Source organism: Alligator mississippiensis, chromosome 15 (genome assembly GCF_030867095.1).
Source record: "Alligator mississippiensis isolate rAllMis1 chromosome 15, rAllMis1, whole genome shotgun sequence".
Taxonomy (NCBI): Eukaryota; Metazoa; Chordata; order Crocodylia; family Alligatoridae; genus Alligator; species Alligator mississippiensis.
Window position 1 is genome coordinate 4,661,873 of NC_081838.1, and position 27,995 is coordinate 4,689,867.

The window sequence follows — 27,995 nt, forward strand, 5'->3', positions numbered from 1 at the left end:
ACTCCGGCTCTTTCTGGAAAGTTTTAATCTAGAACTTGGAAAAAAAAACTACATCGAATGAGCGCCTCAGGCGCACCCCGTCTGCTCGGTGCCCCCGCCCTGGGTGGGGGTGGCACCGGCCTTGGGGCATTAAAAAAAAAAGGCATTTTCTGATCAGAAAAAACCCCCTGAAACAACAGAAAAAAAAATGAAACCACTCACAGACCCGGGGGGCGGGGGAGGGGGGGGTCGGGTTATGTACAGGGGTGGGGGGACCCTGTGTGTCTGGGGGGCGCCTGGCTCTGGGGGGGCAGGGCCCTGGATGGGGGGAGGCACTGGGGTGACAGCATCTGCCCTGCGCCCCCCTCCGGCCACAGGGGAGAAAAGAGGGCAGGAGAAGCCAGGGGTTGGGCTCCCCCCCCCCCCCCAGAGCTGGGGAGGATGCAGGCGTCCGGGCTCCCAGGTACCCCGAGCCCCCTCCTGGAGCAGTGCGGGGAGAGCCCAGGTGGCCGGGGCTCCCAGCCCCTCCCAGAGCTGGGGGCAGCGATCCCTGGAGGGGCTGGGGGGCACTAGCTTGTAAGGGGCATCGGGGTCTATGGGAGGGTGGGGGGGCCAGGATGGAAGAGTCCATCTGCACGAGGGTGGGGGAAGGGTCTGTTGCCCAGGGTGGAGGGGGGCCTGGACGGGACAGCCCATTGCGGGAGGGGTGGGAGGGTCCATTGCCAGAGTGGGGGGGTCCAAGCTGCGGTGCAAGTTAAAAACATTCTGTGGTGTGGGGGTGGGGCACCCCCAGCCCTTGGTCAGCCCCGCCCCCACCCCCAGCCCTGGGGGCTACAGCAGATCAAACCAGGGCCCCAGCTCGGGGCCCCGACAGCAGCAAACTGCCCCCAGCGCCGGCCCTGTGGGGAGGGGGTGGGGGGGGGGGCTGTGCCTGAGGGGGGTCCGCACCCACCTGCTACAGCTGGGGAGTGACGGGGACCCCTGCCCCCCATTAATGCCCAGGCCCGGCACCCCCTCCCAGCTCAGGCCTGGCCCCTTGGGCAGGGCAAGAAGGCCGCAGTGAGGGCGGCTGCAAGGCATTGTGGGAACGGGGTGCCGGCTGCAAGGCATTCTGGGAAGGGGGTGCTGCCCCCCCTTTTTGGTAAGAGCAGCTTTCACCCAGCCGAGGGGGGGGAGGAGGGGGGGGCAGTACCATGGCATCACTGGGGAGGAGAGGGAGGAGGGGGCTGCCCCCACTCCAAGCCCCTCCCCCGTCCCTAAATGATTGGTCAGTCTGGGGGGTGGTTCCAGGAGCCCCCCCGTCCCCCTCAGGGTCCAACCTCTCGTCCCCACACCTGGGGGAGTCCCCCTCCCCCACGTGGGGGGGGGGGTCTGCTTGCCCAGGCTGGGGGGCTGCGCCAGGCCCAGGGCAGTCCAGGGGGCCGCGCCAGGCCCCTCTCCCGTGCTCGGCCCGAGCAGTCCAGGGCCGATGGGGGTCCATGCCAGGAGGTCTGGGTCAGGCCCAGAGCAGGTGGGTCCATGCCCGCCGGGCCAGGGGTCCACATGGGGGAGCGGTGCCGAGGCGGGGGTCCCCGCCAGCCCCTGCCCCCTGCCAGGCTGCGCAGTCGGGGGGGGCTCCGCGGCCCCGGCCCCCCCCGCCCCCCATTAAAGCTTGAGCTCGTTGGCCACCTTGGAGGCGATGTTCTTGAAGGCCATGGAGGTGCCAGCAATGCGCTTGAAGCGGACGCCGTTGAGCGAGAGGCGCGGCAGCTTGCACACCTCCATCTCCCACTGGGCGAAGGCGGGCTGCCCGGGCGCGCCGTGGGCGCACAGCAGCACGTAGCGCTCAGGGGCCTCGCAGGCGCAGCCGTTGGCGTCCAGCACCTTGCGGATCTCGCGCAGCATCTCGCCTGGCTCCAGCGCGCTCGTTGTCTTCATGCTCCACGTGAAGCGCAGCGAGCGCGGCTTGGGCTCCTCCCCGGGCCCAGGGCCCACTCCTGGCACGGCCCCCCGCTCCTTGTCCCTGCCCAGCACTGGCGGCCTGGTTGGGAGGAGAGGGGTTAGGGGGGCACCTGCAGCACCCAGCTCCTACCTGCTGCCCAGCCCTGGCCTGGGACACTGAGTGTGCAGGTGGGAAGGGGGGGGGTACTGCTGGGTGGAAAGCCAGGTGTTGGGCAGGGGGAATCCAGGCATTGGGAGGGATCCAGGTGTCTGGGGGGGGGTGGCAGAAACCCAGGTGTCCGGGGGGGCAGGGGACCCAGGTGTCTGGGGTCTCCATCCTCACCTGAGTGTCTCCACTCGGTCTTTGCTCTCGGGCTCATGCAGGTTCCTCAAAAGACAGAGGGGAGGGGGCAATGTTAGGACAGCCAGGGGGCACAGCTCTGGCAGAGCAGAGAGCTGGACCCAGGTGCCTGGACCCCAGCTCTGAGTGCCCGACCCCGGAAGGCCCTGCATGAACATGGCAGAATCCAGGCATCCAGGCTCCCGCCCGCCTCTCAGCCTCCAGCCCCCACTCCCTGCCCAGAAAACCCAGGTGTGCGGGCACCCCCGCTGAGCCCTGCAGCCTCCCTGCCCCCCCACGCCCTGGCAGGGGCCCGGTGCTGCCATTGCCCGAGTGTTGGGGGGGGAGGAGGGGAGACAGCAGGGGGAGGAGCACAGGGGAACAGACAGCGCTACAGGACACAGACACAGCCCCCGCCCCCCACGCCATGCAGGGACCATGCAGCACCTGGTGCCTCCTCCTGCCCCAGCCCCACCCTCCACATCCCTGGGACAACAGTAGCTGGGGGGGGCAACAGAGGGGGGCTAGCTCGGCTGGTGCCCCTCGCTCTGGACCCGCAGCCCCTGGGCAATGCCAGGGTTGGGGGGGAAGAGCTGTGGGTTGGGAGCGAGGGGCATTATGGGGGGCTGCGGGTCGGGAGTGAGGGGCACCGGCCGGGCTGGGGAAGGCGGGGGGGGGGGCCCACTCTCTCCTACCTTCTGGCAAACCTGAAAGACAGATTTCTACAAAGACACAAACAGAAGAGAAGGGGCTGGGTTGGAGCAGCCGTGCCAGGACTGACCCTCCTCCCCCACGGGGAACCTGGGCGTCCGGGCTCCCAGCACCCCCTACTCTAACCTCGCAGACCCCTGGCGGAGCTGGAGACAACCCAGACCTCCATCCCTAATCTAACCCTGCGGCTCTGGGGGGGAGCCCAGCTCCCTGCTCTAACTCTCCCCTCTCCGGCTCCTGCCTCGGGGCGCAGCTGGCTGGGGGGGGTCATGCCTAGGGGCAGGGAGGGGGGGGGAGGAGGAGGAGGAGGGGGGAACAGAGGAGGGTGGGGGGGGCTGCTGCCAGGGCGGGGAACCCCTAGAACCCCCCTTCCAACCCCAATGGTCCCCCCTAGAGGAGCCCACAATGCAAATCTGGGAGGAAACCCAGGTGTCCGGGCTCCCCGCCCCCTCTGCAGCCTCCCTCCCGCTGGTGCCCCTCACTCCCGACCTGCAGCCCCATGCCCCCCCAGCCCTGCCCGTGCCCCTCACTCCCGACCTGCAGCCCCCCCACTGCTCCCCCCACTCACCTGCGCACAAACTTGGAGGTGAACTTGCTGAAGAGGCTGGGGTGAGGTCCGCGCTGGGGAGGCCCAGGGCCCTGGCTGGCACCCGCGGGAGAGGGGGGGCCGCCGGGGGGGTCACGGGGGGGCCGCAGCTGCCCGGCGTGGAAGGTGGAGCGGCTGGCCACGCCACGGGGGAAGCTGGGCCGCTCGGCCAGGCCCCCGCTCAGGTTGTGGGCCGAGGGTGAGGCTGCTGGCGCCCGCTGCGGGACCACGCTGGGGGTAACGGTGGGGGGTGGTGTGTCAGACCTGGCATGCCTGGCCCGGGCAGCAGAGCCCCCGCCTCCCACAGCTGGGGCCACCCCCATCCCTCCCGGCCCTGCCCCTGGTCTCAGGCCTGAGATAGGCACCCCCTTGCCCCCCACCTCCCCTCCACCAGGCTGGGGCCCCTTGTGTCCACCCCCCTCCTGCCAGCAGGGACCTGGGACTGGTGCTACCCACAGCCCCTCTCCCCTTCCAGCTGGGGCCAGGATCAGGCCCCCCCAACCCTGCAGTGGGGGTGGGGCAGAGGGCAAGGTGCATGCTGGGAGCTGGGTGGGGCAGGAGGCATGCTGGGAGCTGGGTGGGGGTGGGGTGGGGCTGGGGAGCCCTGTTTTCTCCCAGCAGGGAGGGAGGCACTGGGTGTTACTGGGGGCACTGGAGCCTGCCACCTCCCTGCCTGGGGCTCTGGGGGATGAGGATGGGGGTTAATGGGGACATTGGGGGTTAATGGGCCCTGCCTGGGGGGGCACGGGGAGGCCAGGGCTGGCACTTGCCTGGGCCGGGCCTGGCCGGGGGGCGCGGGGGCTGGGGGCGCCAGGGTGTCCTGCTGCGGCCGGGGGCGCCGGGGGGCTGGGGTGAGGCTAGCAGAGAAGAGTGGGCGGGTCAGGGGGGCTGGATCTGGTCCCGTCCCCCCCCCACGGACACAGCCCAACGCACAGCCGGGTCAGGGGGGATACACAGCATAAGGCCACATGTGGGCAGGTGGGGGGGACGCAGGTGTCTGAGGTGGGAAGGGGAGAATCCAGGCATCCAGGGCAGGGAAGAACCCAGGTATCTGGGCAGGGGGAAGTACCTGTCCTTGCCGTTCTGGATGCCGGGTGGGCCCAGGCTGGCCCGGTCCAGCAAGGGCGAGTTGCGGCTGCGGTTGGTGCTGGTGGACAGGACGCTATTCTGTGGGGGACACGGTGGGGAAACTGAGGCACAGAGGGTGGGGAGGGAACCCAGGCATCCGGGCTCCCAGATCCTCTCCCACTCCAACCCCGCCAACATCCCTCCCTTCCGTTGGGGGGGAACCCAGGCATCTGGCTCCCCCGTCCCTGCAGTAGGGACCCCCCCCAGCTTCCCCCAACAGGGCCATACCGTGGAGGGGGCAGGCGTGGCACGGGGGCGCTCGGAGCCGGGCAGGGGGCTGGGGGGCACGCGGGCGGTGCTGCCGGCGCGGCGCTCGTCCCCGTCGCGCCGCAGCTCCGCGTTGGCCCCTGTCTTCTTGGAGTACGACGTTGACGTGGGGATGGACAGGCCGGCTGGGAGTGGGGGGCAAAGGGGCAGTGAGTGGGGGGGGGGCACCCCCAACACCCCCAAACTGGAGGGAACCCAGCTCCCCCCTTCTCCCAGAGCAGGGAAAGAACCCAGGTGTCCAGCTCTCACCCCAGCCCCACTCCCCGCCCAGGCCTGGAAGGAACCCAGTGTCCCCACTGCTCTCACCCCCAGGCTTCAGGCCAGGGGAGAAGCCAGACTCCAAGCTCTCCCCCCCGCCCTGCAGGGAACCCAGGTGTCTGGGCTCCAAGCTGCCCTCCCCGTGCCCGCAAGAACCCAGGTGTCCGGCTCACCCTGGTCACTGACGCGGCGCTTGGGGTTGGCAGAGACACTGCGCTGCACCTTGTGGGCAGGGGAGGGGACGCTGCTGTTGGCCACATCGGGGGGCGCCCGCGGCTTCAGCGCCAGCGCGTCTGTGTCCAGCTGCAAGAGGGGGGTCGGGAGTAAGGGGCACCAGGGGACAGGGGGCTGCGTTGGGAGTGAGGGGCACCAGGGGCTGTGGTTGAGAGTGAAGGGCACGGGGGGGGGGGGCAGGGGCCGCAGTCAGGAATGAGGGGTCCTGGGGCTGTGGTCAGGAGGGGCACTGGAGGGGGGGCAGGGAGCTGTGGTCAAGAGTGCAGGGCACCCACCTCGGAGGTCTTGTAGCCCAGAAGCAGGTAGGTGGCCATCACCTCATTGTACTTCTGCCCGACCAGAGAGTCCTGGATCTCCTCCCGCGTGTAGCCCATGGAAACCATCAGCTCTGTGGGACATGGCGGTGAGGAGAGAACCAGAGGCCTGGGCTCGCAGCCCCCCTCCCCGAGCAGGGAAAGAATCCAGGCCTCCAGGGTGGGGGAGTACCTGTCCGCCGGGGGTCCTTGTAGTCGGGCACGGGCTCCACATAGGGCTTGAGCTCGTCGTCCTCGTGTCCCACGTTCATCCAGCGGTCCTTCATGATTTGCTGGGGGGACGGGGAGGGGGGGGGGGGGTCAGCCCAGCACCTGACCCCAGGCTGGCCTGGGGGTCCCCAGTGAGGGACAAGGGTGCTGGCAGCTCCAGATCCCTGGCATGGAGCCCAGGAGTCCGGGCCCAAACTGATCCTGCCCCCCACAGCCCCACCTCACAGGGGTGTCTGGCTGGGGGCGTGGCCAAGATGTGGGGGCGGGACTTAGCTGCACAGTGATCTTGCTGGGGCTGTGTGGGTGGGGCTGGGGGCGGGGCCAGGTTGTGTGAGCAGGGCTCACCTGGAGGGACCAGGCTTCCTGGGGATGGGGGTGGGGCCAGGCCAGGGGGCGGGGTCATCTAAAGGGACTGCACTTGTGGGGCTGTGGGGGCGGGGCTAGGCTTTTGGGGTGGAGCCAGGGGCAGGGCTCCCTTCAAGGGTGCTGCAGACCAAGATCCCTGGGAGGGTGTGGGGGGCTGCATGGGCAGGGCCAGGGCTCACCTCCAGAGTCCCGCGCTTGCTGGGGTTGAGGATGAGGAACTTCTTGAGCAGGTTCTCGCAGTCGGTTGACATATAGAAGGGGATGCGGTACTTGCCCCGTAGCACCCGCTCCCGCAGCTCCTGGGGGTCAGGGTGGTCAGCACTGGAGGCTCCAGGCATCCGGGATCCCAGTTCTAATCCCCGCCTCAGCCCAGAGAACCCAGGCGTCCAGGATCCACTGCTCTAACCCGCCAGTCCCTCCCTCCCCTGGAAGCTGTGGAGAACCCCGGTGTCCAGGCTCCCAGCTCTGACTGCCCTGCACTTCCAGAGAACCCAGCGTCCTTGCTTTGAGTTACAACCCCCGCCCCTCGCAGACAAACCAGGCATCCGGGCTCCCCGCTCTGATCCCCTCTCCTGTCCCTGAGACCCCTGGCATCCGGGATCCCAGCTCTAAGCTCCTTCCCCCCGGGGAACCCCAGCACCCGGACACCTTGAGGTTCTGGCCGTCGAAGGGCAGGGAGCCCGAGACGAGGGTGTAGAGGATGACGCCGAGGCTCCAGACGTCGACCTCGGGGCCGTCGTACTTCTTGCCCTGGAAGAGCTCGGGTGCAGCGTAGGGGGGGCTCCCGCAGAACGTGTCCAGTTTGGAGCCCAGCGTGAACTCGTTGCTGAACCCGAAGTCGGCGATCTTGATGTTCATGTCGGCATCCAGCAGCAGGTTCTCGGCCTGCAGGGGGGGCACCCGTCAGGGGGTGGGGGCTGCAGGGCAGGGATGAGGGGCACTAGGGGCTGGGTGGTAGGGGCTGCAGGTCAGGTGTGAGGGGCACTGGGAGAAGGGGGGCAGGGGGTTGGGTCAGGAGTGAGGGGCACTGTGGGGGGAGGAGGGTCTCACCTTGAGGTCCCGGTGCACAATGAATTTCTGGTGGCAGTACTGCACGGCTGACACGATCTGCAGGGCCATGGTGCTGTCAGGGGCTGCCCACGACCCCACATCAACACCCCCAGCTGCACCCCCAGGCCTCGGGGCACCCCCCCATTGGGGGCCCACAGGACATGACACCCCCCAGGTCCTTGGCTCAGGCTGTGGGAACAGAACCCAGCCCCAGCCCCCCGGCACAGCCAGCACCCTCACACCTGACCCACAGCCCCCTGTCCCCCCAGCCCTGCCGGTGCCCCTCACTCCCGACCCACAGCCCCCTGCCCCCCCAGCCCTGCCGGTGCCCCTCACTCCCGACCCACAGCCCCTGCCCCCCCAGCCCTGCCGGTGCCCCTCACTCCCGACCCACAGCCCCCGCCCCCCCAGCCCTGCCGGTGCCCCTCACTCCCGACCCACAGCCCCTGCCCCCCCAGCCCTGCCGGTGCCCCTCACTCCCGACCCACAGCCCCTGCCCCCCCAGCCCTGCCGGTGCCCCTCACTCCCAACCCACAGCCCCTGCCCCCCCAGCCCTGCCGGTGCCCCTCACTCCCGACCCACAGCCCCTGCCCCCCCAGCCCTGCCGGTGCCCCTCACTCCCGACCCACAGCCCCTGCCCCCCCAGCCCTGCCGGTGCCCCTCACTCCCGACCCACAGCCCCTACCTGGCGGAACTTGGCCCTCGCCTCTTTCTCCTTCATGCGTCCGTGCGCTACCAGGTAGTCGAACACCTCACCTGTGCAGTGGGGGAAGGGTCATAACCCCATAGGTCCCACCCCTACAGCAGGCCCCACCCCCTCCGCCCCTGCCATTGGCCCCGCCCCCCACTCCTTGTTGCCCTCCTGAGCTGCACCCCTACAGGATTCAGCCCCACAATAGCTGTGCCCTCAGCCCCGCCTCCACGAGCCCAGGCCCCAGCCCCAACTTCCTCTGGCTCCCCACTTTCTGCATCCTCTGGCTCCACCCATTCTCCTGCTGGCCCCACCCCCAACCCTGCCCCTGCTGGCTCTGACCCCACTCTCCCCTGCCCCTGTCCCCCCCCTCTAGCCCCGTGCCTGCTCCCCCTCCTGCTGGCCCCAGCCCACTCCCCCCTGCCCCCCCCCAACTCTGGCCCTGCTCCCACTCACCCCCGCTGGCGTACTCCATGACGAGGTAGAGCGTCTTCTCCGTCTCGATCACCTCGAAGAGCTTCACTGCAAGCACCGTGGGTCAGCGCTGGCCCCACCCCTAGGCCCGCCTCCCCCATGCATAGGGGTGGGCTGGGGACTTGACCCCTGACCCCTGCAGCTGGCACCGTGGCTGGGGTGTAGTGAACCCAGGTGTCTGAGTTCACAGTGCCCCCCGCCCCAACCGGCCAGCCCCCATGCCGTGCCCAGAGCTGGAGAGAACCCAGGTGTCCGGGCTCCCAGCCCCACCCTGCTCTCACCCCCAGCCCCACTCCCCTCCCAGGGCTTGGGGGAACCCAGGTGTCCAGGCTCCTTCCAGGAACCATTATACCCCACTCCCCTCCTACCACAGGAGGGAGCCCCGGGGCCCAGGCGGCACTCACCGATGTTGGGGTGGTTCAGCACCTTCATGATCCGCACTTCCCGGAAGAGCTAGGAGGAAGGGGGGAGGTCAGATGGGGGGGCACGGCCCCCCACTTCCAGACCCCCCACAACCCCTGGGAAAGTCCCAGCTCCCCCCGGGGCAGTCCTGGCCCATTCTGGGGCAGTTCCCAGCTCACCTTCTGCAGGCTGGAGGAGTTGAGCTGCGTCTTGTCAATGATCTTCACGGCCACCTGGGGGGGGGGGGGGGGTCACTGGGGGCAGAAGTGTGTGACCCCTCCCCCCCAGATCAGCCAGCGGGGGACTGGGCCCTGGACACCTGGGCTCTGTGTGCGTGCCTCTGGGTAGGGGTGGGGGCTGCTGGCCCCACCCCCCACCCCCTGGCCACAAGCCCTCTGGCACCGCTCCCATACTGTCTTTGCCCCACCCCCGTGGCCCCACTCCTTTCCCCCCATGGAGGCAGTACCCCTGCCTCTTGGATCCCAACCCTGTGGTGCCCTGTCCCTACCCATGGCCTTGCCCCACCAGCTCAGGCTCCACCCCCATCCCATGGCCCCACCCAACCTGAGCACACCCCAGGGCCCCGCCCCTTGGCTCCATCCCTACCCCTTTTAACTTTTCCCTCCATTGAGGCACCCCTGCCCCTCAGCCCCCTCCCCAGAGTGTCCTGGCCCCACAAGGTCCCACCCCTACCTCCTTGCCGGTGAGGACGTGTCGGGCCAGCTTGACCTTGGCGAAATTGCCCTTGCCAATGGTCTTGAGCAGGCGATAGTTGCCCACGTGGGGCTGGTCATCGGGGGCGGGGGGCACGGGCCGGCCCCGCAGCATGGCAGCCTTGCCGCTGCCCTTGGTCTCCGTGGGACCCAGCACTGCCTGGGGGGAGGGGGACAGTCAGGGGGACGGCAGGGACTCCAAAACCCCCCCAGGCTACAGCCCCCCTCTCCCAGCTGCAGTGAGGGCCTGGACAGACCGGTGCTTCATTTGTCACCCAGAGTGATTTGTAGGGGTCAGTGACCCTCCCCGCCCCGGGCTGCAGGGTGTCCGGAAAGGGGACAGGACCCAGGTGTCCGGGCTCACAGCCCTGCTCCTCTGCCAGTGAACACAGAAATCCAGGCTCCCGGGACCCCCACCCCAACCCGCCAGCCCCCATCCCTCCTCACAGCTGGAAAGAACCCAGGCATCTGGGCTTTTAGACCCCTGCTCACAGCCCCCAGACCCACTCCCTTCTTGGAGAGCCCAGGCTCCCAGTGCCCCTTGCTCTCAGCCCCCACTTCCCTCCCAGGGCTGGGGAACCCAGGTATCCGAACTCCCAGGCCATACCCCCCAGACCCATTCCCTTGTGGGCTTGCACTCTGGGGAGGTCCGGGCTCACCCCTCCCCAGACCCACTCCCTTCCCAGGGAACCCAGGCGTCCGGGCTCCCAGCTTTCATCCTGCAGACCCCACTCCTCTCCCGCAGCAAGGAGAGAACCCAGGCGTCCGGGCTGACAATCCCTGTCCCCTGCCAGCAACAGGCAGGTCCACCAATGAGAAGCCCAGTCAATTACCTGGCAACACCCCCCACTCCCCCCCTGGATCACGCCCCCTAGTTACAGCCCAGGAGGGGGGCGACATGGAGCCCAGTGCCATGGGCTACCAGCCAGCCTGAGCCCCCCAACACACAGCCCCACCCCTGCTCTGCTCCAGGAGGCTAGCAGCTGGGTGGGGAAACTGAGGCACGGACAAGCAGTGCTAATGTTCGTGGGGGGGGGTGCAGTCACTGTGCTGGGGGAAGAAGCTGGGTGTCCGGGCTCCCAGCACTTGCCCTCCAGCCCCCACCCCCCTCCCAGAGCTGGGAGGGACCCAGGCATCCGGTCTCCCAGCCCCCACCCCCCCAGGTGCCTGAATCACCTGGTCGTACCGCACCTGGTTTCAGGAAAGCAGAAGGGGAAACTCAGGTGCCACGCCCAAACTGGGAGCCCCGCCCCTCCCGCAGCAGGAGGGAACCCAGGCATCCGGGCTCGCGGCCCCCCCTGCTCCAACCCCCCGGCCGTCGCTTCCCTTCTGCAGCCCCAGCGCCCAGACCCCCCTGCGCTCACCCCGCAGCCCCACTCCTCTCCCAGAGAGTCGGGGCAGCCGGGCTCCCCAACCCTGCTTGGCCCCTCCAGCCCCAGCCCCACCCTCCCGACCAGGAGGAAGTGGCCAGGCGCTTCCTCATTCACCTGTGCCAAGCCCACCCTGGTGCATTGTGGGTAACAGCCACCCAGCACCGGGTAAGGCCAGGTGAGGTGCCCACCCCCGCCCTTCCCATGAGCCTCTCTGCCTGGCAGCCCCCCCACAGGGTGCCACACGTGGAGGGGGCCTTAGGGGTCCCTCTGCCCATATGCCTTGTGTCCTTCCCAGAGAAGCCAGGCATCCGGGTTCCCAGCTGCCCCCTGCTCTCACCCCCCCGCCCCACTCCTCTCCCAGTGCTGGGGAGAACCCAGGTGTCTGAGCGCCCAGGCTCCCACCCCCCAGCCCCACTCCCTTGCCAAGGACCCAGGCGCGCGAACTCCCACCCCCCCACCTCTCACACCCCCCAGCCCCACTCCCTTGCCAAGGACCCAGGCGCACGAACTCCCACCCCCCCACCTCTCACACCCCCCAGCCCCACTCCCTTGCCAAGGACCCAGGCGCGCGAACTCCCACCCCCCCACCTCTCACACCCCCCAGCCCCACTCCCTTGCCAAGGACCCAGGTGTGTGAACTCCCACCCCCCTACCTCTCACACCCCCCAGCCCCACTACCTTGCCAAGGACCCAGGCACACGAACTCCCACCCCCCCACCTCTCACACCCCCCAGCCCCACTACCTTGCCAAGGACCCAGGCACACGAACTCCTACCCCACCACCTTTCACACCCCCCAGCCCCACTCCTTTGCCAAGGACCCAGGCCCGCAAACTCCTACCCCCCACCTCTCAACACCCCCTAGCCTCAATCCCTTGCCAAGGACTCAGGCGCGTGAACTCCCACCCCCCCACCTCTCATATCCCCTAGCCCCACTCCCTTGCCAAGGACCCAGGCGCGTAAACTCCCACCCCCCCACCTCTCACACCCCCCCACCTCTCACACCCCCCAGCCCCACTCCCTTGCCAAGGACCCAGGCGCACGAACTCCCACCCCACCACCTTTCACACCCCCCAGCCCCACTCCTTTGCCAAGGACCCAGGCCCACAAACTCCTACCCCCCACCTCTCAACACCCCCTAGCCTCAATCCCTTGCCAAAGACCCAGGCATCCGGGCTCCCACCCCCTCACCTCTCATATCCCCCAGCCCCACTCCCTTGCCAAGAACCCAGGTGTGCGAACTCCCAACTCCCCCATACCCTCCAGGCCCACCCCTTTCCCAGAGAACCCAGGTGTCCGGGCTGGGGGTTAGCACCCAGGTCCCTCCTTTAGAGCCAGGGGGGAGTGTAGTTCAGGGCCCTCAGGCTCCCTGGGGACAAACCTGCCTCCCCCATTCACCGGGATCTACCCTCGTGGTCGATCACTCACCCTAGCCACCCGCGGGGGCCGCGGGGAAGGCCCCCTGGAGCTCATCACAGCAGGAGACAGGTCCTGGGGTGGGGGAGGGGGCAGGAGCCGGAAGGGGGGCCAGAGCCGGCAGCGCCGGGGCAGGCGGGTTTGGGCACCGGAGCCGGAAGTGTCGGGCCCGGGAGCAAAGTGCAGGCGGCCCCCCCCCAGCCCCGCCCCCAACACCTGAGCGAGCCGGCGCCTGCCCGGGGAACCCAGGCATCTGGGTTCCCAGCCTCCCGGGCCCTCCCTGCTCAAACCCACTGGTCCTGACTCCTCTCCCAGGGTACCCAGGCATCCGGGCTCCCAGCATCCCCTTGCTCTAAATGCCCAGTCCCCTCCTAGAGGACTCAAGCATCCGGGGTCTCAGGCCTGCTGTCACCCCCCAGCCACCAATCCTTTCACAGAGGACCCAGGTGTCGGGGTTACGACCCCTCCTGCTCTCACCTAGCAGACCCCCCATCTGGGGAGAGAGAATCCAGGTGTCCGGGCTCCCGGTCCCCCGTTCTGACATCCGCAGCCCCAATCCCCTTCCACGGAACCCAGGCATCCAGCTTCTCCCTGTCCTAACCCCAGCCCCAGGTCCCCTCCCGGAGTTGGAGAGAACCCAGGTGTCCGGGTTGTCCCCTACTATATATAACCCAGGCTGGGGCCAGAGAACAGAGGCGTCTGCGAGCCCGCACACCTGCGTTCTCTGGGAGGGGAGTGGGGTTGGGGGCTGAGAGCAGGGGATCTGGGAGGCCGGACCCCTGGGTTCTCTCTGGCTTTGGGAGGGGTGTGCGGGCTGGGGACATGGGCCCCTCGCCCAGTGCTGGGATGCGGCTGACTATGGGGGCGCTGGAGCCAACTACGACAGAGGTGATGCCGGTTCTGGCCTGTTCATGTTTGCTGGTGACTCAGTGTCACGGAGGTGCGGCTGGCTCTGAGGTGTGCTGTGTTGTGGGCTGAGTGTAACATGTGTGGGGCCCCTCGCTGGGATGCAGCAGAGCTGGGGGCACCAGGAGGGGGCAACTGCTCCCATGACACAGATGTCCGGGACATACTCGTACGTACACACACAGAACTCAGGTGTCTGGGATACATGTGCACACACGTAACACAGACATCCAGCAGACAATGTACACACACAGAGAACCCAGGTATCCCACACACACACACACGCAGAACCCAGGCATCCAGGACACACACGTGTGCAAGCATGTGCATGCACACACACACAGAGCGCAGGCATCTGACATCCCTTCCCGCCAACCCAGGCATCCAATGCACACATGCACGTGTGCACACAACCTAGGCATCTGGGATACATGCACACACAGAACCCAGGCATCCCACACAAGTGCACACACACACACAACCCAGGCATCCCACCAACGCAGACACACACACACACACACACACACACACACAGAACCCAGATATCTAGGACATACACACATGTGCACATGCGCTTGCGCTCGCTCACATACACACATCTGCCCCCCAGGCATCTGACACCTCCCCCAACACAGGCATCCTACACACATGCATGTACATACACAAAACCCAGGCATCCGGGACACACACACAAATGTGCGCACACACAACCCAAGCACCCCCCCCCCCCCCCCAAACGCACGTGCATACACTCTCTCTCAGGCTCCAGCTGAGGGGGCGGCTGCAAAGCGGTGCGGGGCTGGTGCTTGGCGCTCATCAGTTTTGCTCCTGGCAGCTGGCGCCGCCCCCGGCCCCGCTATATTTACCAGCGTGTGTGCCTGTGCCCCCGCGCCCCCCGTACATGTGCCTGTGCTGATCCAACCCCTGTGCCCCCTTGCCACAAATCTGTGTCTGTGCGCGTACCCCCCTCTTTGTGGCAGAGGCGGGGGTGGCACAGGCTATTTATACCCCAGATCATGTCCGCTCCCGGCCTCTGTAGCAGGAGACCGGGTCCATGCTAGGGCCCCATGTGCAGTGCCAGGCGCAGGGAGACCTGAGGCCACTGCCACGTGGCTGCCCCTCCACGTGAGGACAGCCCATGATCTGTCCCACCATGGGCTTGGCACTGGCAGGGCAACCGGTATGCTACTGACACGCTAACAACATGCTGACGCTCTGGGCATGCTAACCGGCACACTAATGGCACAATGACCATCCCGCTAACAGACGTGCTATGGGCATGCATGCTAACAACACACTAACCAACAAACTAAATGACACGCTAACATCATGCTAACTGGCAAGCTAGGGGCACACTAGCAACACACCGACCAACATACAAACCGGCATACTATGGGTATGCTAACAACATGCTAACCAGTGCACTGCGGGCACACTAACCAGTATGCTCACCAACACAGACACGCTACGCCATACTAGCCAACAAGCGATGGGTACAATAACCAATGTGCTAAGGGCATGCCAACTAGCATGCTGACACACCAAGGGCACAATACCAACACGCTTTCCTCCTCCCTGGCAGAAGCTAGTGCCCCAAGTGCCCTGTGATGCAGCCCCACCCCACTGTAAGCGACACCCCCTTCCCCGCAGGGTAGAACCCAGGCATCCTTGTGCCTCGTGCTTGGCCTGGGGGCTGTTGGGAGCCTGGTGGGGGCCTGGCGTGTGAGCCCCAGATCCACCCCTCCAATATTAGCAACATTATGGTAGGGGCCATGAATACATAGGCTATCCCTCCCCCTCAGGTGTTACCGTAATGCTACTAATACAGCGCATGCAGAAAAACAACTGATCTTGGGGCGGAGCGGGGTGTGAATTCAAGCCCAGCTGGGCCATGGGCCAAATTTGGGGGGTGCCCCTTCCCCCCTCTGTGAGGCTCTCTAAGCCCCCACACCCCCCAACAAGGAGTATTTTTGGCTCAGCAAATCAGCTGTTGATGGTGGTTGCCATGGGAACCGGGAGCAGATTTCTGGCCCTGCTGGATAAGTCTAGAGAAGCCGCACCCCCCCGTGCACGCTGAACCCATGTGTCCAAAATGGGGAAGTCAGGAGTCCGGGATGCACATACAGAACCCAGGTGTCCGGGATGGGGAGCCCAGGTACCTGGGATCTGCACAAATGTAACCCAGGTGTCCGGGATAAGGAAGCCAGGTGTCTGGGACCCACACATAGGACCAGGGACACACACGTGGAATCCAGGTGTCCAGGAAATGATATCCAGGCAGCAGCCACCGAGCAGGCTAAGGGGGTAGTAGTGCTGCCCGGTCTGGCATATCTCAACAAGGTTCATACCACGGGAACAGCCTTTAATTATAAGCATTAAATGTAAATTATGACCCGTTTATAAAGATCACCATGTTTTAAGTGGGGAAGCTATTCTGTTCCCTGGAATAGAAGCATGGGGATGCAGTGCATGCCGTGAAGCCAAGAGGGTGGAGCCCCGTGCTCGTCCTCTCCCAGCCACAGCTAGGGGCTGAGATGCTGTGGCTTGGGCCCGAGGCAGGAAGCTGCCGGTGGTGTCCTGATAAGGCTTGTGACGTACACACACTTTAACGAGAAGTCATAACAAAAAAGACTTACAGTAAAGAACTAACTGCCTTGCTACTTGGAAAGGGTCTGAGGCCTAAGCTTGTGGGACACCGAGTCAGTCCTCCTGAGGGCACAGTGTGTCCTGGATGGGTGGCCCCATGAAGTTCCTGCCCCCGAGTGCCACACTTCCTGGACATTAGATTTCCAGGAGCCAGGACACCTGGATCCCATGCCCACTTGATAGAGCCTGGGCTCTACCTGTGGGGGAGAGGCTGCGGGGTTAGAAGAGGGGCCCTAGGAACCGCACGCCTGGGTCCATCTGTCCGGGAGGGGCTGAAGGGTTAGAGCAAGGGAGCTGGGGCCTGGACACCCGAGTCTCACCCCCCGGGGAGGGGCTGGGGGGGGGGGGGGTTAGAGCAGAGACCCTGGGAGCCCGGACACCTGGGTCCCCCCCCTCCAGCTCTGGGATGGGAGTGGGGGCTGGAGGACTGGGACAGGGTATGGGTCGGGGGTCTGGGAAGCCTGGACACCTGGGTACGTGCCCAATCCTGCTCTCACACCTAAGAGAGGACCCAAGCGTCTGGGCTCTCAGCCTGTCTGTTCTGACCTGCTCATGCCCCCCCCTTCCCTTTCTAATGCCAGGAATAGAACCCAGGTGTCCCGGCTGGCACTGCTGTGTCATCTCTTCCCTAATCCCTGATAAGGCACTTGGCGGGGACAGCCTGGCAGGGGATGTGGGCAGGGCTTGTAGGTGTGTCATCGGGCTGACTCTATGCTGCACTGTCGACCAGACCTCTGTTCAGCCTCCCAAAATAAAGGGCTGGCTTTATTTGGTGATGCGTGGTATGGGGGGAAGTACAGTATCTGCACCGAAGACATTACAACCTGGTTATTGGGATTACCGTATTTCATGGCACACCACACGCTGTTAAATAAAGGCAGTATTTCTTTAATTATTCCCCCAAAATGCCAGCATTCATTAAGATTACACCTCTCTGGATTATTTCCCAGCATACCATACATCCTTAAATAAAGGATGTATCTTTTTCCCCTTGGAATTTCTTCACCAAAATGTGAGCTGTCAGTAGGGCTGGACCTGCTGGGATTACTATAGTTCCTAGCATACCACAAACCATCAAATAAGGGAATTATTCCTTTCCCTTTAGAATTTTTTCCACGTTCAGTGGGGTTAGACCTATTGGGATTACCGTATTTCCTAGCATACACCCTCAAACAAAGAAATTACTTCTTAATTATTCCCCAAAATGCCAGCATCTGTTGGGATTAGATCTGGTGGAATTATTTTATTTCCTGGCACACCGCACACCCTCAAATAAAGGAATTATTCCTCTCCCTTTGGAACTCTTTCCCCCAAATTCCTGCATTCATTAAGATCAAACCTGTTGGGATTACCATATTTCCTAGCAGATAGCATGGCCTTAAATAAAGGAATTATTCCTTTCCTTCTTGGAATTTCTTCCCCAAAACACCCATGTTCAGTGGGGTTGGATCTATCACAATTACCATATTTCCTGGGACACTACATGCCCTCAAATAAGAGCTACACCTTTCTCCTTGACATTTCTTCCCCAAAATGCCAGCATTCAGTGGATTTATATCTGTCGGGATTCCCATATTTCTTAGCACACCACATGCCCTCAAATAAGGGAATTATTCCTTCTTCTAGACAGCCACAGGAACATGTTGTCAATGGTTGGGGAAAAAAGCCACATGCAAGCTGAACCCCCCCAGGGGCTTATATTTCCTGGTGAAGGGCTGGGTTTTACTGCTGGCATATGGCCGGGCTTTGATGAGATGCCTGAGCTGGGAACAGGGTTGGATTTGGGGGAGAAAAACAACATATTTAACAGGTTTTTTTTTTTTTTAATATTTAAGGATTATTTCGGAGGTGAAAAAGGAAGTTTTGGTGCCAAGAAACTGCTGTGGCAACGGCACAGCTCAGCATATGGCGCCAGCTACCAGAGAAGATCAGTGAGATCTTCATTGCTTTGTGAGTTGAAATACAAGGGGGGGGGATGACATGGGGTAGGAAGTGTGGGAGACAAGGGGCCACCAGCTATCAAAAAATCAGGAGAGGAAGGGATCAGGGGAAGGGAGTATTTTCTTTGTCTGGGAAACCCCAAATTGCCCCTGTGTGATGAAGAAATTGCCTGACTGTCCCTAGCTGAGACCAGATCTCAGTAGTCTCAGGTAGTTTAGACCAGGAGCACTCAATCCCAGTATGTTGGGTGGGCAGGGATGGCGCTGGGCCCCTGGGACCCTAACCTGGCATGAAGGGGCGGGGGGGGGAACAGTGCTAGGCCCCTAGTACCCAAAAGAGGCAGTGCTGGGTCCCCAGGACCCAATCGTGGCATGCAGGAGGCGAGAGGGGGCAGCAGCAGCCTCCCAAGACCCAGTCCTGTTGTAAGAGAGGTGGGAGTATAGGCAGTACCAGGTCCCTAGGACCCAATCCAGGCAAGGGGTGGAGGCTGGAGGGGACGGTGCCAGCCTGTGAGACCCAATCCGAGCACACTGGGGGTGGGAAGGAGCAGTACCAGGTTCCTGGGACCCAATCCAAGCACAAAGGGCGGTGGTGCCAACCCCTCAGGGCCCAATCCCAGCACGAAGGGGTCAGGGACTAGATCTAGCCACATGGACCTTCCATCACTTCCCTGCTGCCAAACTTCCCAACCCGGCACCATCTCCACAAGTGCTGCCTCCCCGCTTAGAGATGGCCCTTGGAGATTCCCCAGGGAATCCCGAGGGGAAAGATCATTCCTTTCCCAGAGGGCGTGCTGCATGTGAGGAAATATGGCATTTCCCAGCCTTTTCCCTGAAGGCGAGGTCTGTTTCTGCTCATGCTTCCCTACATTTCTTGCTAGCTGTGGCCAGCAGCGAGTGAAGACCATCAGGGAGACAAAACTGAGGAGAACAGGAAGAGCACGGGGGACGGACGGAGCCTGGAGAAGAGAAGACCGAGGAGGGGGATTTGATCATGATCTGAAGGGTGAGAACAGAAAGGACAGAGATGGACTTTTCTTTTCCAGGTGTCAGGTGCTGCTACCTTGGATTCTCCAGCCTTGATCAACCCTGACCATGACCTTGTCAGGGGCGCCTGTCCAAGGGTCAGATAATGGACGGCTTTGACCTTGGCTCCTACCGGCTGGCTCTGGTTCCCGAGTTCCTGGCTTCACCGTTACCCCTCTGTCCCAGCCGACCTCACCAACTCCCGTCAACCACATACACCCTCCCCTAAGGGCCTGATACCAAATTTCCAGAAGGCGCCGGCTCTGAGCTACAAGCCAAGAAGTCTCTACCCACCCTGAAAATCAATGTAGATGAGAAAACCATCAGGATGGCTGTCTCCCCAGCCCACGAGAGAGAAGGAAGCCCTGCTGATTACAGCCCGGAGCTGAGACATATCCTCTTGCAACACCTCTCTCCTTTCCCACCATGCACGCAGAAGCCTGACATCTCTCTCAGATGTGAGAGGCAACAACGGAGCCCCAGGAACTCCTGCAAAGTGGCCGATGTCGGCTCTGATGGTGTCTCACAATCACCTCCACCAATAAAAGGCTTTAGAAGGCAGTGATGGGTGGTTTTGGATCTAACCAGGCCTCCCCCCTGGCCAAGGGAAAACACCAGCTCATTACTGTCATACCTTTCTTGATGACAGAAAAATACCATAAGCAGCAGCAAGCAGGGGGAAAAATACCATATTTTCAAACATATGATGTGTGCCTTTCCCTCTCCCCCCCAAAAACCAGCCACTGGGAATTTCAGGGGGTGTTATATGCAGGAAATATGTTCAGAGCTGTCTTGGCTGCTTACCCAGAAAGTAAAATCATCGTGCAAGCCAGAGACAGTACAGTCAGAGAAGCAGGTCTGGAAAGGTACTCCAGAGACCAGAGTCAAAAGGAAGTCGGGCTAGAAGGGACCCCCCGGAGGTCAAGATCATAGAGAATCACTGAGTCTCAGAGAAATGGGGCTGGAAGGGAACTCCAGAGATCATAGAAAAGTATGGCTGGAAGGGAGCCCAGTGATCATAGAGAATCACAGAGAAGCAGAGATGGAACAGACCTCCAGAGACCATAACGAATCACAGTCGTAGAGGAGCAAGGCTTGAAAGGACCTCCACAGGTCATAGAGAATCACAGAATCATAGAGAGGTTGGATGGGAAGGGACCTCCGGAGGTCTAGTCCAACCCCCAGAAGAGACAGGGGTGTCAGGCACGAGACGGTGCTAGAGGGCCAAGTGAACTTGGAGGGATGGAGCTGGAAGCCTGGGTTCCCCATAGTTCTGGAGGCAGCAGGAACTACTGGGTTAGGGCTGGGCGCCCGGATGCCTGGCTCCCCCCCAGTTCTGGGGGCGATGGGGTTTGGTGGGTCAGAGCCAGAGACCCGGACGCCTGGCTTCCACCCACCACTCGACAAAGCCAGGGAAGCAGGCCGGGGACCAAGGATCCCAGACAACCGATCAAACCCTAACGAGGGCTAACGAAGCCTGTTCTGTGCTTTGTCGCCCTGTGTCCAATTGCTGGGCCAGGCCCAATGCACTGCATTTGGCCCAGACACGTGGGTCTGCCCTGCCCCGCTCCCCACCCCCAGATCCGGGGGCAGTGGGGTCTGGTAGCTCAGAGCCAGGACTTGTGTTTTCTTGCCGTGTTGGGACGGGGCCCAGGCAGGTGCTGGAATCCAGATACCCGCGTCACATGCAGTGCGGAGGAGTCATGCGGTGCTCACGGGCTAAGGGTTATCTCGAGTGCTGCGGTGTGGGGGGTGGGTGCCAGGGTGAGGTGATGACAGCAGGGACCTGGCTTTCTGGGAAGGGGGCACCAGCCTCTGGAGGACTTTGAAGGGTAGCCTGGGATGGGCTCCTGCAGGCCCAACAGGAAACAAACCCAGGAGTCCTGAGGGCAGGGCTTCTCTTCCCCCCACGCTGCCTCCTCCATGATGAGACAGAAGATGGGCCAAAAAGCAGGGTCCAGGGGTGGAAACAGAGCTCAGACGCCTGGGTTCCCCCACCCCCTGGATCTAGAGGCACTGGGGTCTAATAGGCCAATACCTGGGTTCCCCAGCTCCCATACCTTTGCAGGGTGAGAGGTGGGACCCGGGATGCCTGGGTACCCCCTGCCCCCTGGATCTGGAGGTAGTGGGGTCTAGGAGGCCTGGAGGTCTGGACACTTGGGTTCCCTGCTCCCCAGATGGTTCAGAGCTGGAAGCTTGGATGCCTGCGGGTAGTGGGGTCCTGGGTTCCTTGTCCCCCACCACACCCCTGCTTGGTGAAAGCTGGGAGCCCGGACACCTTCTTCCCCGCTCACCCGCCTGGGATTTTGGGCAGTGGATTTAGTAGGCCCGGGCACCTGGGCTGCCCACTCCCCACACACCACTCCTGGGATCCTCCTGGTTCTCAGGAGAGCAGAGTCTGAAAAGATAGGAGCCGGGAGCCTGGACACCTGGGTTACCTGCCTCTTCCATGAACCAGTGGCCTCATCTATTCCCTCTTTGCCCTCACAGTGCCAGGGGCAGTAGCTGGGAGTCCACTGCCAGGCAGTGGGGTGGGAAACACCATGTCCAGACCCCGCCAAGCAGGTCTCTGGCTTGGGATTCAGCCTCCAAAGCCCTGACCAAGTCAGTTGGAGAGGGGTACCCAGCTGGGGAAGGGGCTGCAGGCAAGGGGGACACAGAGCTCCTGCAGTGCCCGGCCCAGCTGGGCCCTAGGGCCACAATAGCCCCTTGTGAGAAGCGCCGGAGCTGCCACAGATGGAGCGGGGGGATAATGGGCCAGTGTATTCCCGGAAGCCCGGACACTTGGGTTCCATCCCAGCAGGGCCAGGGGGGAGCTGTCCCCACTCCCCCAACAAGGCAACCATCCCATGACCCCCAACAGTGACGCTCCCACTCCCCTTTCCCTGCCCTGTACAGCCTGAACACCTGGGTTCACTGCTGGCTCTGGGAGCAGTGAGGTCTGTTATGTTAGAGCTGGATGCCTGGCTTCTCCCCTAGCTCTGAGGCAGTGGGGCCTAATGTGTGAGAACCGGGAAACGGTGTCTCACCCTTCCCCCCTGCTCTGGACACAGCAGAAGCCCCCATGCTCTGTGCCAGTGCCCAGCACAGAGGGCTCCTGAGGCTGGTTTTATTGGGCAAAGAAATGGGTTGAAATCCTCGCTTTTTAGCCCAACTGGTGACAAAAATCTGCTTCCCAAAACCCCACCGAGTTCCTGAAGACACAGCCCCATATGGGATCGAGAATGAGCCGGGAACTGCTTTCTAGAGTCACCAAGAGAGGTGAGAGTATTTCTAAGGGGATGCTCCTTGCAGTTCTCACCTGTTAAATGACCTGAGCTAATTAGGATGCCACTGACATGCAGCACCCATGGGCCAGTTCCCCCAAACTCATGTGAACTTCGGAGGTTCCTCCTTCCCATGAGAGACAAGGAGGGCTGGGGAGGCCAGGTCCAGCCTGGTGCAGGTCCCAATTAAAGCAGGCCCTGTGCAGGAGATCCATGGGACAAGGGGACTCTGGGGCTGGACGTCGCCCTAGCAACTCTCGAGCCCCCTGTCCTCTCCAGACGGTACCAGGCGGGATGAGGCCACAGGGAACAAAGAGGCTGTTGAGACTCCTTGTGCGGCCCTGAGCAAACAAATCCCTGCCAGCTCTGAGGGCTTGGGGGTGGGGAGGAGGCCTTTGGAGCCAATCAGCTGGCTGTCGGTGCTGGTGGGGGGCCCTTGATTGGGAACATGGCACGTGCAACTGAAGGTGCTGAATCTGGCTCTGCCACAGGACATCATCATGGCTGGTTACACGCGGAACGCTTTCGTGGCTGGTTCGCTATTTCATGGACCCACCAATGGGCTGAACATGGGGCTGGCTTGAACACAGGGCCCGATTAACCTGCTAATCGCACAGGCCTGAGCAAACAAACCTCGGGGGGTGGGGAACAGGGAAGGCTTTTGAGTCCCCAGATGGAGGATGCCAAAGGGGTGAAGATACCAGGCAAGGACTGGGAAGCCTTGGGTGGGGGTGCCCAGCTCTGCCACTGCCCTATGCTGCCCCCTCTCCCCCCAGAGTTGCCCCAAGTGGGGTACATTCCACCCCACAGTGACTAGGGAGGGCTGGAGCCACATCTCTGCCTGGTCTAGAGGCTTCATTTTGCGGGGTGCGTGCCTACACAGACAGCTTGGGGGCTCTGGCCCAAGAGACTAGTCCCCCATAATCCCAGAGTTCCTGGGGGGCACCTACGGCCTTCAGTGGTTCCCAAGAGATGGAGCCAGGATGCTGCTCTCCCCGTGGGAACAGCCCCCCAGTGCCTGTCCGCACAGCTCAGACCCCACCAGGCAGGTGTTAACGACCCTCTCTCTTTTTCAATAGTCTTGATGTTCTACTAGTCAAGCCAACTTTCCATAGGTAATGTGGCTGTCTGGCAGCTGCTCCTCATTTCTCTTTCTCTATTTCACAATCCCAGATGCCTGGGTTGTGTGCCTCTGGATGTATGCACATCCCAGACAGCAAGTGGGTGTCTGCGCACCCTGGACATCTAGGGTCTCCAAATGGAAGTGTGTGCACGCCTGTCCAGCCCTAGGTTCTGAGTGCGGGGCATATGCACACATCTGGGATGCCTGGGTTATGTGTGTGTGTCAGATGCACACATCTGGGATGCCTGGGTTATGTGCGTGTGTCAGATGCTTGGGTTCTCCAAGTGGGGATGTGTGTTTGTGTGCATCTCCTGGACGCCTGGGTTCTTCAAGTGTGGGGGTGTGTATCCTGGACGCCTGGGTTCTCCAAGTGTGGGGGGTGTGTATCCTGGACGCCTGGGTTCTTCAAGTGTGGGGGGTGTGTATCCTGGACGCCTGGGTTCTCCAAGTGTGGGGGTGTGTATCCTGGACGCCTGGGTTCTCCAAGTGTGGGGGGTGTGTATCCTGGACGCCTGGGTTCTCCAAGTGTGGGGGGTGTGTATCCTGGAGGCCTGGGTTCTTCAAGTGTGGGGGGTGTGAATCCTGGAGGCCTGGGTTCTCAACGTGTACATGCCCCAGATGCCTGGGGTCTTTGAATCAGTGTGTCCCTGTGTCTCAGATGCCTGAGTTCTCCAAGTGACTGCACGTGCCCCCCCGATACCTAGGTCCTCCAAGTGTGTGCGTCTATGTGTGTGCTCCCTGGACGCCTGGCTCAGACTCTGGAAATCTCTTCTGCTCTTCATTCCACCTCCCCAAGAACAACAGGGAACACCTCATATTCCAGGGCATGTTTTAGGCGAGAACAGAGGTGCTGTACATGGAGCGGCTCCCCCTAGCCATGGGGGCAGGGCTTGGGGTTCCCACCAGGCCTAGGCCCACTCTCATTGGCTAAGGCATTCCCATGTTCCACTCCTGCCAGGAGGTACACACACATCAACTCACCGCAGAGCTGTGTGACATGAACAGTTACATGCGTGTGGGGGTGACCGAAGTCGGGCCTCGAAGCAAGGAGGCCTAAGCTACGGCCACCTGGGTTCTTTTCATGGCTTGGCCGCTGCTGGGCATTGGAATCTGTCTGGGTGGGAGGAATTCGCACGGGGGTCCAGTGGACCCTACGTTCAGGTTCAGAGCGTGTAAACCCTGCAGAGATGGCTCAGAGCAAGCATCCACTGACACGCCACCCCCACCACACCCCAGTCCAGTTTGATGCCGGTCTGCCCAGCCTCCCTTTAGGACCCCCTGCCCCCCCAGTACTGTAAGCCCCTAGGAGATTCACTGAGCTAATATCTGGGAGCTGGAGAGGGGTGCAGGGGCTGTCCTAATCCTCCTGTCTCTGCTCTGCAGCTTAGGGAAACTGAGGCATGGACAGAAATCAACCTGCTTACACTCAGAAATGGGTAAAGTCCCTTGGGGGAGGGATGGGATAGGAAGACACCTGGGCCTAATTTCCTGCTCACATCACACAGCCCTGTCTTATAGAGGGTAGGGGCAGAGGCTCTGGGGTATGATGGGAGTGGGGGCTTTGTTTGGGGGGTGCCTGGGGTGCTGAGCTGTGCCCTCCCTGGTGGAGCTGGGGCTGGGCTATTGTTTGCTGTCGGGGCCGGGACCGGAAGTTCCTGGGGCACCTGGGAGCCCCGACCAGCCCTTTGGGGGCTGAAACCGGCTCAACCAGTCTGACAGCTCGCGGCAGCCTACTTCTGTGCAGGAGGGAAGGGGGGGCAGTGCCCAGTGGGCAAGGCTGTGGGGAGAGCGCACAGGAAACCCAGGGACACAGAGAACCCAGGTATTTGGGTGGGGGGGGGGGGGGGATGACACAACAACGACACATGCACACAGGGACACGCATGCACACAGAACCCAGGCATCCGGGATATCCATACACATGGAACACAGGTGTTCAGGACACCAGAACAGCCATGTGCATGCACGCACAAACACAGAGACCCAGGCATCCAGGACACAGATACACACACAAAGAACCCGCACATCCGGGACACCTGTGCACCCACACACAGGGCCCAGGTGTCCGGGACACCCTCCACCCCCACATGCACAGAACCTAGGCATCCGGGACACCCACACATGTGCACGCACAAATGCATGCACACATCCATTCTCACCCACACACAGAGAACCCAGGTGCCCAAGCCCACATACACGCATACGTGGGACCTGAAGGGAGTCCCCAAAAGCCTGGGGCTCCTCCCCGTGCCAACCACAAACGGAGCTTGAAGGGGGTTAAAGTGTGCGTGGGGGGAACGACACCCAGCCCAGAGACTCCTGACAGGGCTCCAAGGCAGGGAGCAGAAGGCAGAGCAATGGATGGTGCAAGGGGCAGAAGGCAGAGCAATGGATAGGGCAGAGGGCAGAAAGCAGAGCAGCAGGGGCAGGGGGCAGAAAGCAGATCAAAGGATGCGGCAGAAGGCAGAAAGCATAGCACTGGATGGGGCAGGAGGCAGAAAGCCGAGTGGCTTGAGGCACTGGATCCGGGCCCCACGCCTGGGCGCCGCAATTGCATCACTTCCTGTTTTCAACCCCGGGGTGGAGGGGGCACCTGGTAGGCGGTAACGCCCAGCGCTTTGCTTCCCCTCCAAACTCAGCTGAGGAGGGAGGCGTTCAGGCCTGGCTGATGCCAGGGCTCTGAGCCCCCACACCCCCATCCTGGCGTCTGCTAATTATGAGCCACATTTTACTTGCAAATTACCTCCTCCCTTTCCAGGGCATCTGCCTGGCATGGGGATAAGGGAAGCTGAGGGCCCCTTCACACACCACCCATGAGGATGGGGGTAGGTGAGGTTGAGGCACCCAGATACCGCCCCTCCCAGGGTAGGAGGAGGATGCTGGGGCTCCAAGGACCCTGGGGGCAGGGTCATGACCCCTCATAACTGCAGCAAGTGCCTTGGGGGTACCAGGGCCTGTGCCTGCCAGGGGCCCAAGGCTACCCCATCACAGCCCTCCTGTGCTGAACCTGCCCCCCCCCCCGGCCCCTCCCATATCTGGGCGCCTGTGGGGCAGTCTCCCAGATGGGCACTTGCAGGGAGGAACGCCAAGACCACAGGAACCCGGGACACCCCAGCCCCCACAGGTTGTGCCTCCACAACGGGCAGTCTGCCCCATAGCCCCTGCCAGCCACACACTCCCCCTTCCCAGTCCACAACTCCAGTCCATAGGGACCTCGTGTGGACTGGGGTTTCCCCCTCCTTGAACCAGACCATTCCCACAGCATAAGCAGGGGCAATGCCCCCCCATGCCCACAGCATGTGTAGCTGCCCAGCTCCAGTGCCAGGACGTGGCGATGCCTGCAAGGGGACCTGTCACCAGCAGCCCCTGGCCCCAGTACATCCCAGTCTCTTCACTATAAGCCCTCCCATCCCAGTATGTCCCAACCTCCACAGTCCAGTGCTACTGGGAGCCCCCGCCATGCCAGTTGCCCCAGCACAGTGACAGCAGGAACCCCACCACTACAAGGCCTCTGCTGCCTCAGGACACCCCAGTCTACCCAATACCGTATTACAGGAAGTTCTTCCACACCTCGATATATCCCAGTGTGTCCCAGTCTCCCCAGTAGAGCACTCCTGGGAGCTCGGGCCCCACTGTATCTCCGCCTCCACGGCAACTCCCTAGTATATCCCAGTCCTTCCCAGCCTCCCCAGTACAGCACTATTAGAAGTCCCCTCCCCCCAGTCTCTTCCAGTATACCCACCACAAGTGCATGGGGAACCACAGTGCAGAGCTACTGGGAGCCCCCCCGCCCCAGTCTCCCAGTGCAGTCCACAGGTGCCCTGGGAGCCCTAGTACAGGGCTCTGGGGAGCCCCCCTGCCCAGTATATCGGTACAGGACCCCCCCAGTACAGAGCCCCAAGTTCCTTGTAGCACCCCAGTATATCCCAGCCTCTGCAGCAGTCCTCCCCACCCCCCACCAGTCCCTCCCAGTCCCCACAGGCCAACACTACAGAGACTAGGAGCCCCCAGCCCAGTATATCCCAGTGCATCCCAGCCCAATGCTGGGCTTCCCCCAACCCAGTATACCCCAGTGCCTGCCAGTCCAGCACCACAGGGGCACCCCAGCATATCCCAACCAGCGCTCTGCCCCCCCAGTATATCCTAGTACGTCCCAGGCCCCCCCCGGCCTAGGACGTCCCAGTATGTCCCGGTGCGCCAGCATGTCCCAGTCCAGCGCGACGGCTCTTGCCCGGCGGGTCCCAGCCCGCCCCCCCCGCGGCGCCCCCGGTACCTGCTCGGCGTCGCGCTCGCTGACCGTGGGCAGGGGGCTGCGGCCGCTGCTCGACATGGCGGCGGCCCGGGGCCGGGGCCGGGGCGGGCTCAGGCCGGGGGTGGCGGCGGGGGCGGGCGGGGCCCCCCGGGGCGGCCGCCGGGCATGGGGGGAGGGGGGGCCCGGCCGCGCCGCTCACGCGAGCCCAGGGACGAGGCGTGGGGAGCAGGCCGCACCGGAGCCGGGGGTGGGGGGAGGGCTCCGGCCGGGCCCCGGTAACTTCCGGTTCCGGCGCCGGTAACTTCCGGTTCCGCTCGCGCCGCTCAGGCGGGCGAGGCGGCCATGGCGGCGGCGGCGCCGGCACTAGCGGCAGCGGCGGCGGCTCCCAACATGGCGGCCGCCGCC

At 63.1% G+C, this 27,995-nt stretch overlaps 1 protein-coding gene across 5 annotated transcripts; it reads right to left on the reverse strand.

Moving 5' to 3' along the window:
- Nucleotides 1-8: 8 nt before the first annotated feature.
- On the reverse strand, nucleotides 9-27,995 carry MARK2 (microtubule affinity regulating kinase 2). Of its 5 annotated transcripts, none has more exons than XM_059718433.1 (19): nucleotides 27,612-27,995; nucleotides 9,624-9,803; nucleotides 9,110-9,163; nucleotides 8,933-8,981; nucleotides 8,511-8,576; nucleotides 8,049-8,119; nucleotides 7,364-7,420; nucleotides 6,962-7,198; nucleotides 6,493-6,612; nucleotides 5,910-6,009; nucleotides 5,699-5,811; nucleotides 5,363-5,492; nucleotides 4,893-5,056; nucleotides 4,606-4,703; nucleotides 4,307-4,393; nucleotides 3,519-3,767; nucleotides 2,935-2,961; nucleotides 2,243-2,287; nucleotides 9-1,999 (listed from the first exon to the last, which is right to left on the reverse strand). In XM_059718433.1, exons 1-19 carry the CDS (start codon nucleotides 27,666-27,668, stop codon nucleotides 1,624-1,626), a joined length of 2,280 nt encoding a protein of 759 aa, XP_059574416.1. In that variant the 5' UTR covers nucleotides 27,669-27,995; the 3' UTR covers nucleotides 9-1,623. The 5 variants fall into 5 exon arrangements, with proteins under 5 accessions (XP_059574416.1, XP_059574417.1, XP_059574418.1 ...); XM_059718434.1 differs by lacking the exon at nucleotides 27,612-27,995 and adding an exon at nucleotides 12,444-12,616; XM_059718435.1 differs by lacking the exon at nucleotides 2,935-2,961.

What these genes read in the sequence shown, in the direction of transcription:
- MARK2 (XM_059718433.1), bottom strand. Translation starts at nt 27,668, where the DNA reads ATGTCGAGCAGCGGCCGCAGCCCCCTGCCCACGGTCAGCGAGCGCGAC. An exon ending in ACGTCCTCACCGGCAAGGAG is followed by an intron (nt 9,164 to 9,623) that starts GTAGGGGTGGGA and finishes CCCCCCCCCCAG; the next exon opens with GTGGCCGTGAAGATCATTGA. An exon ending in ATCCAGAACGGCAAGGACAG is followed by an intron (nt 4,394 to 4,605) that starts GTACTTCCCCCT and finishes CTTCTCTGCTAG; the next exon opens with CCTCACCCCAGCCCCCCGGC.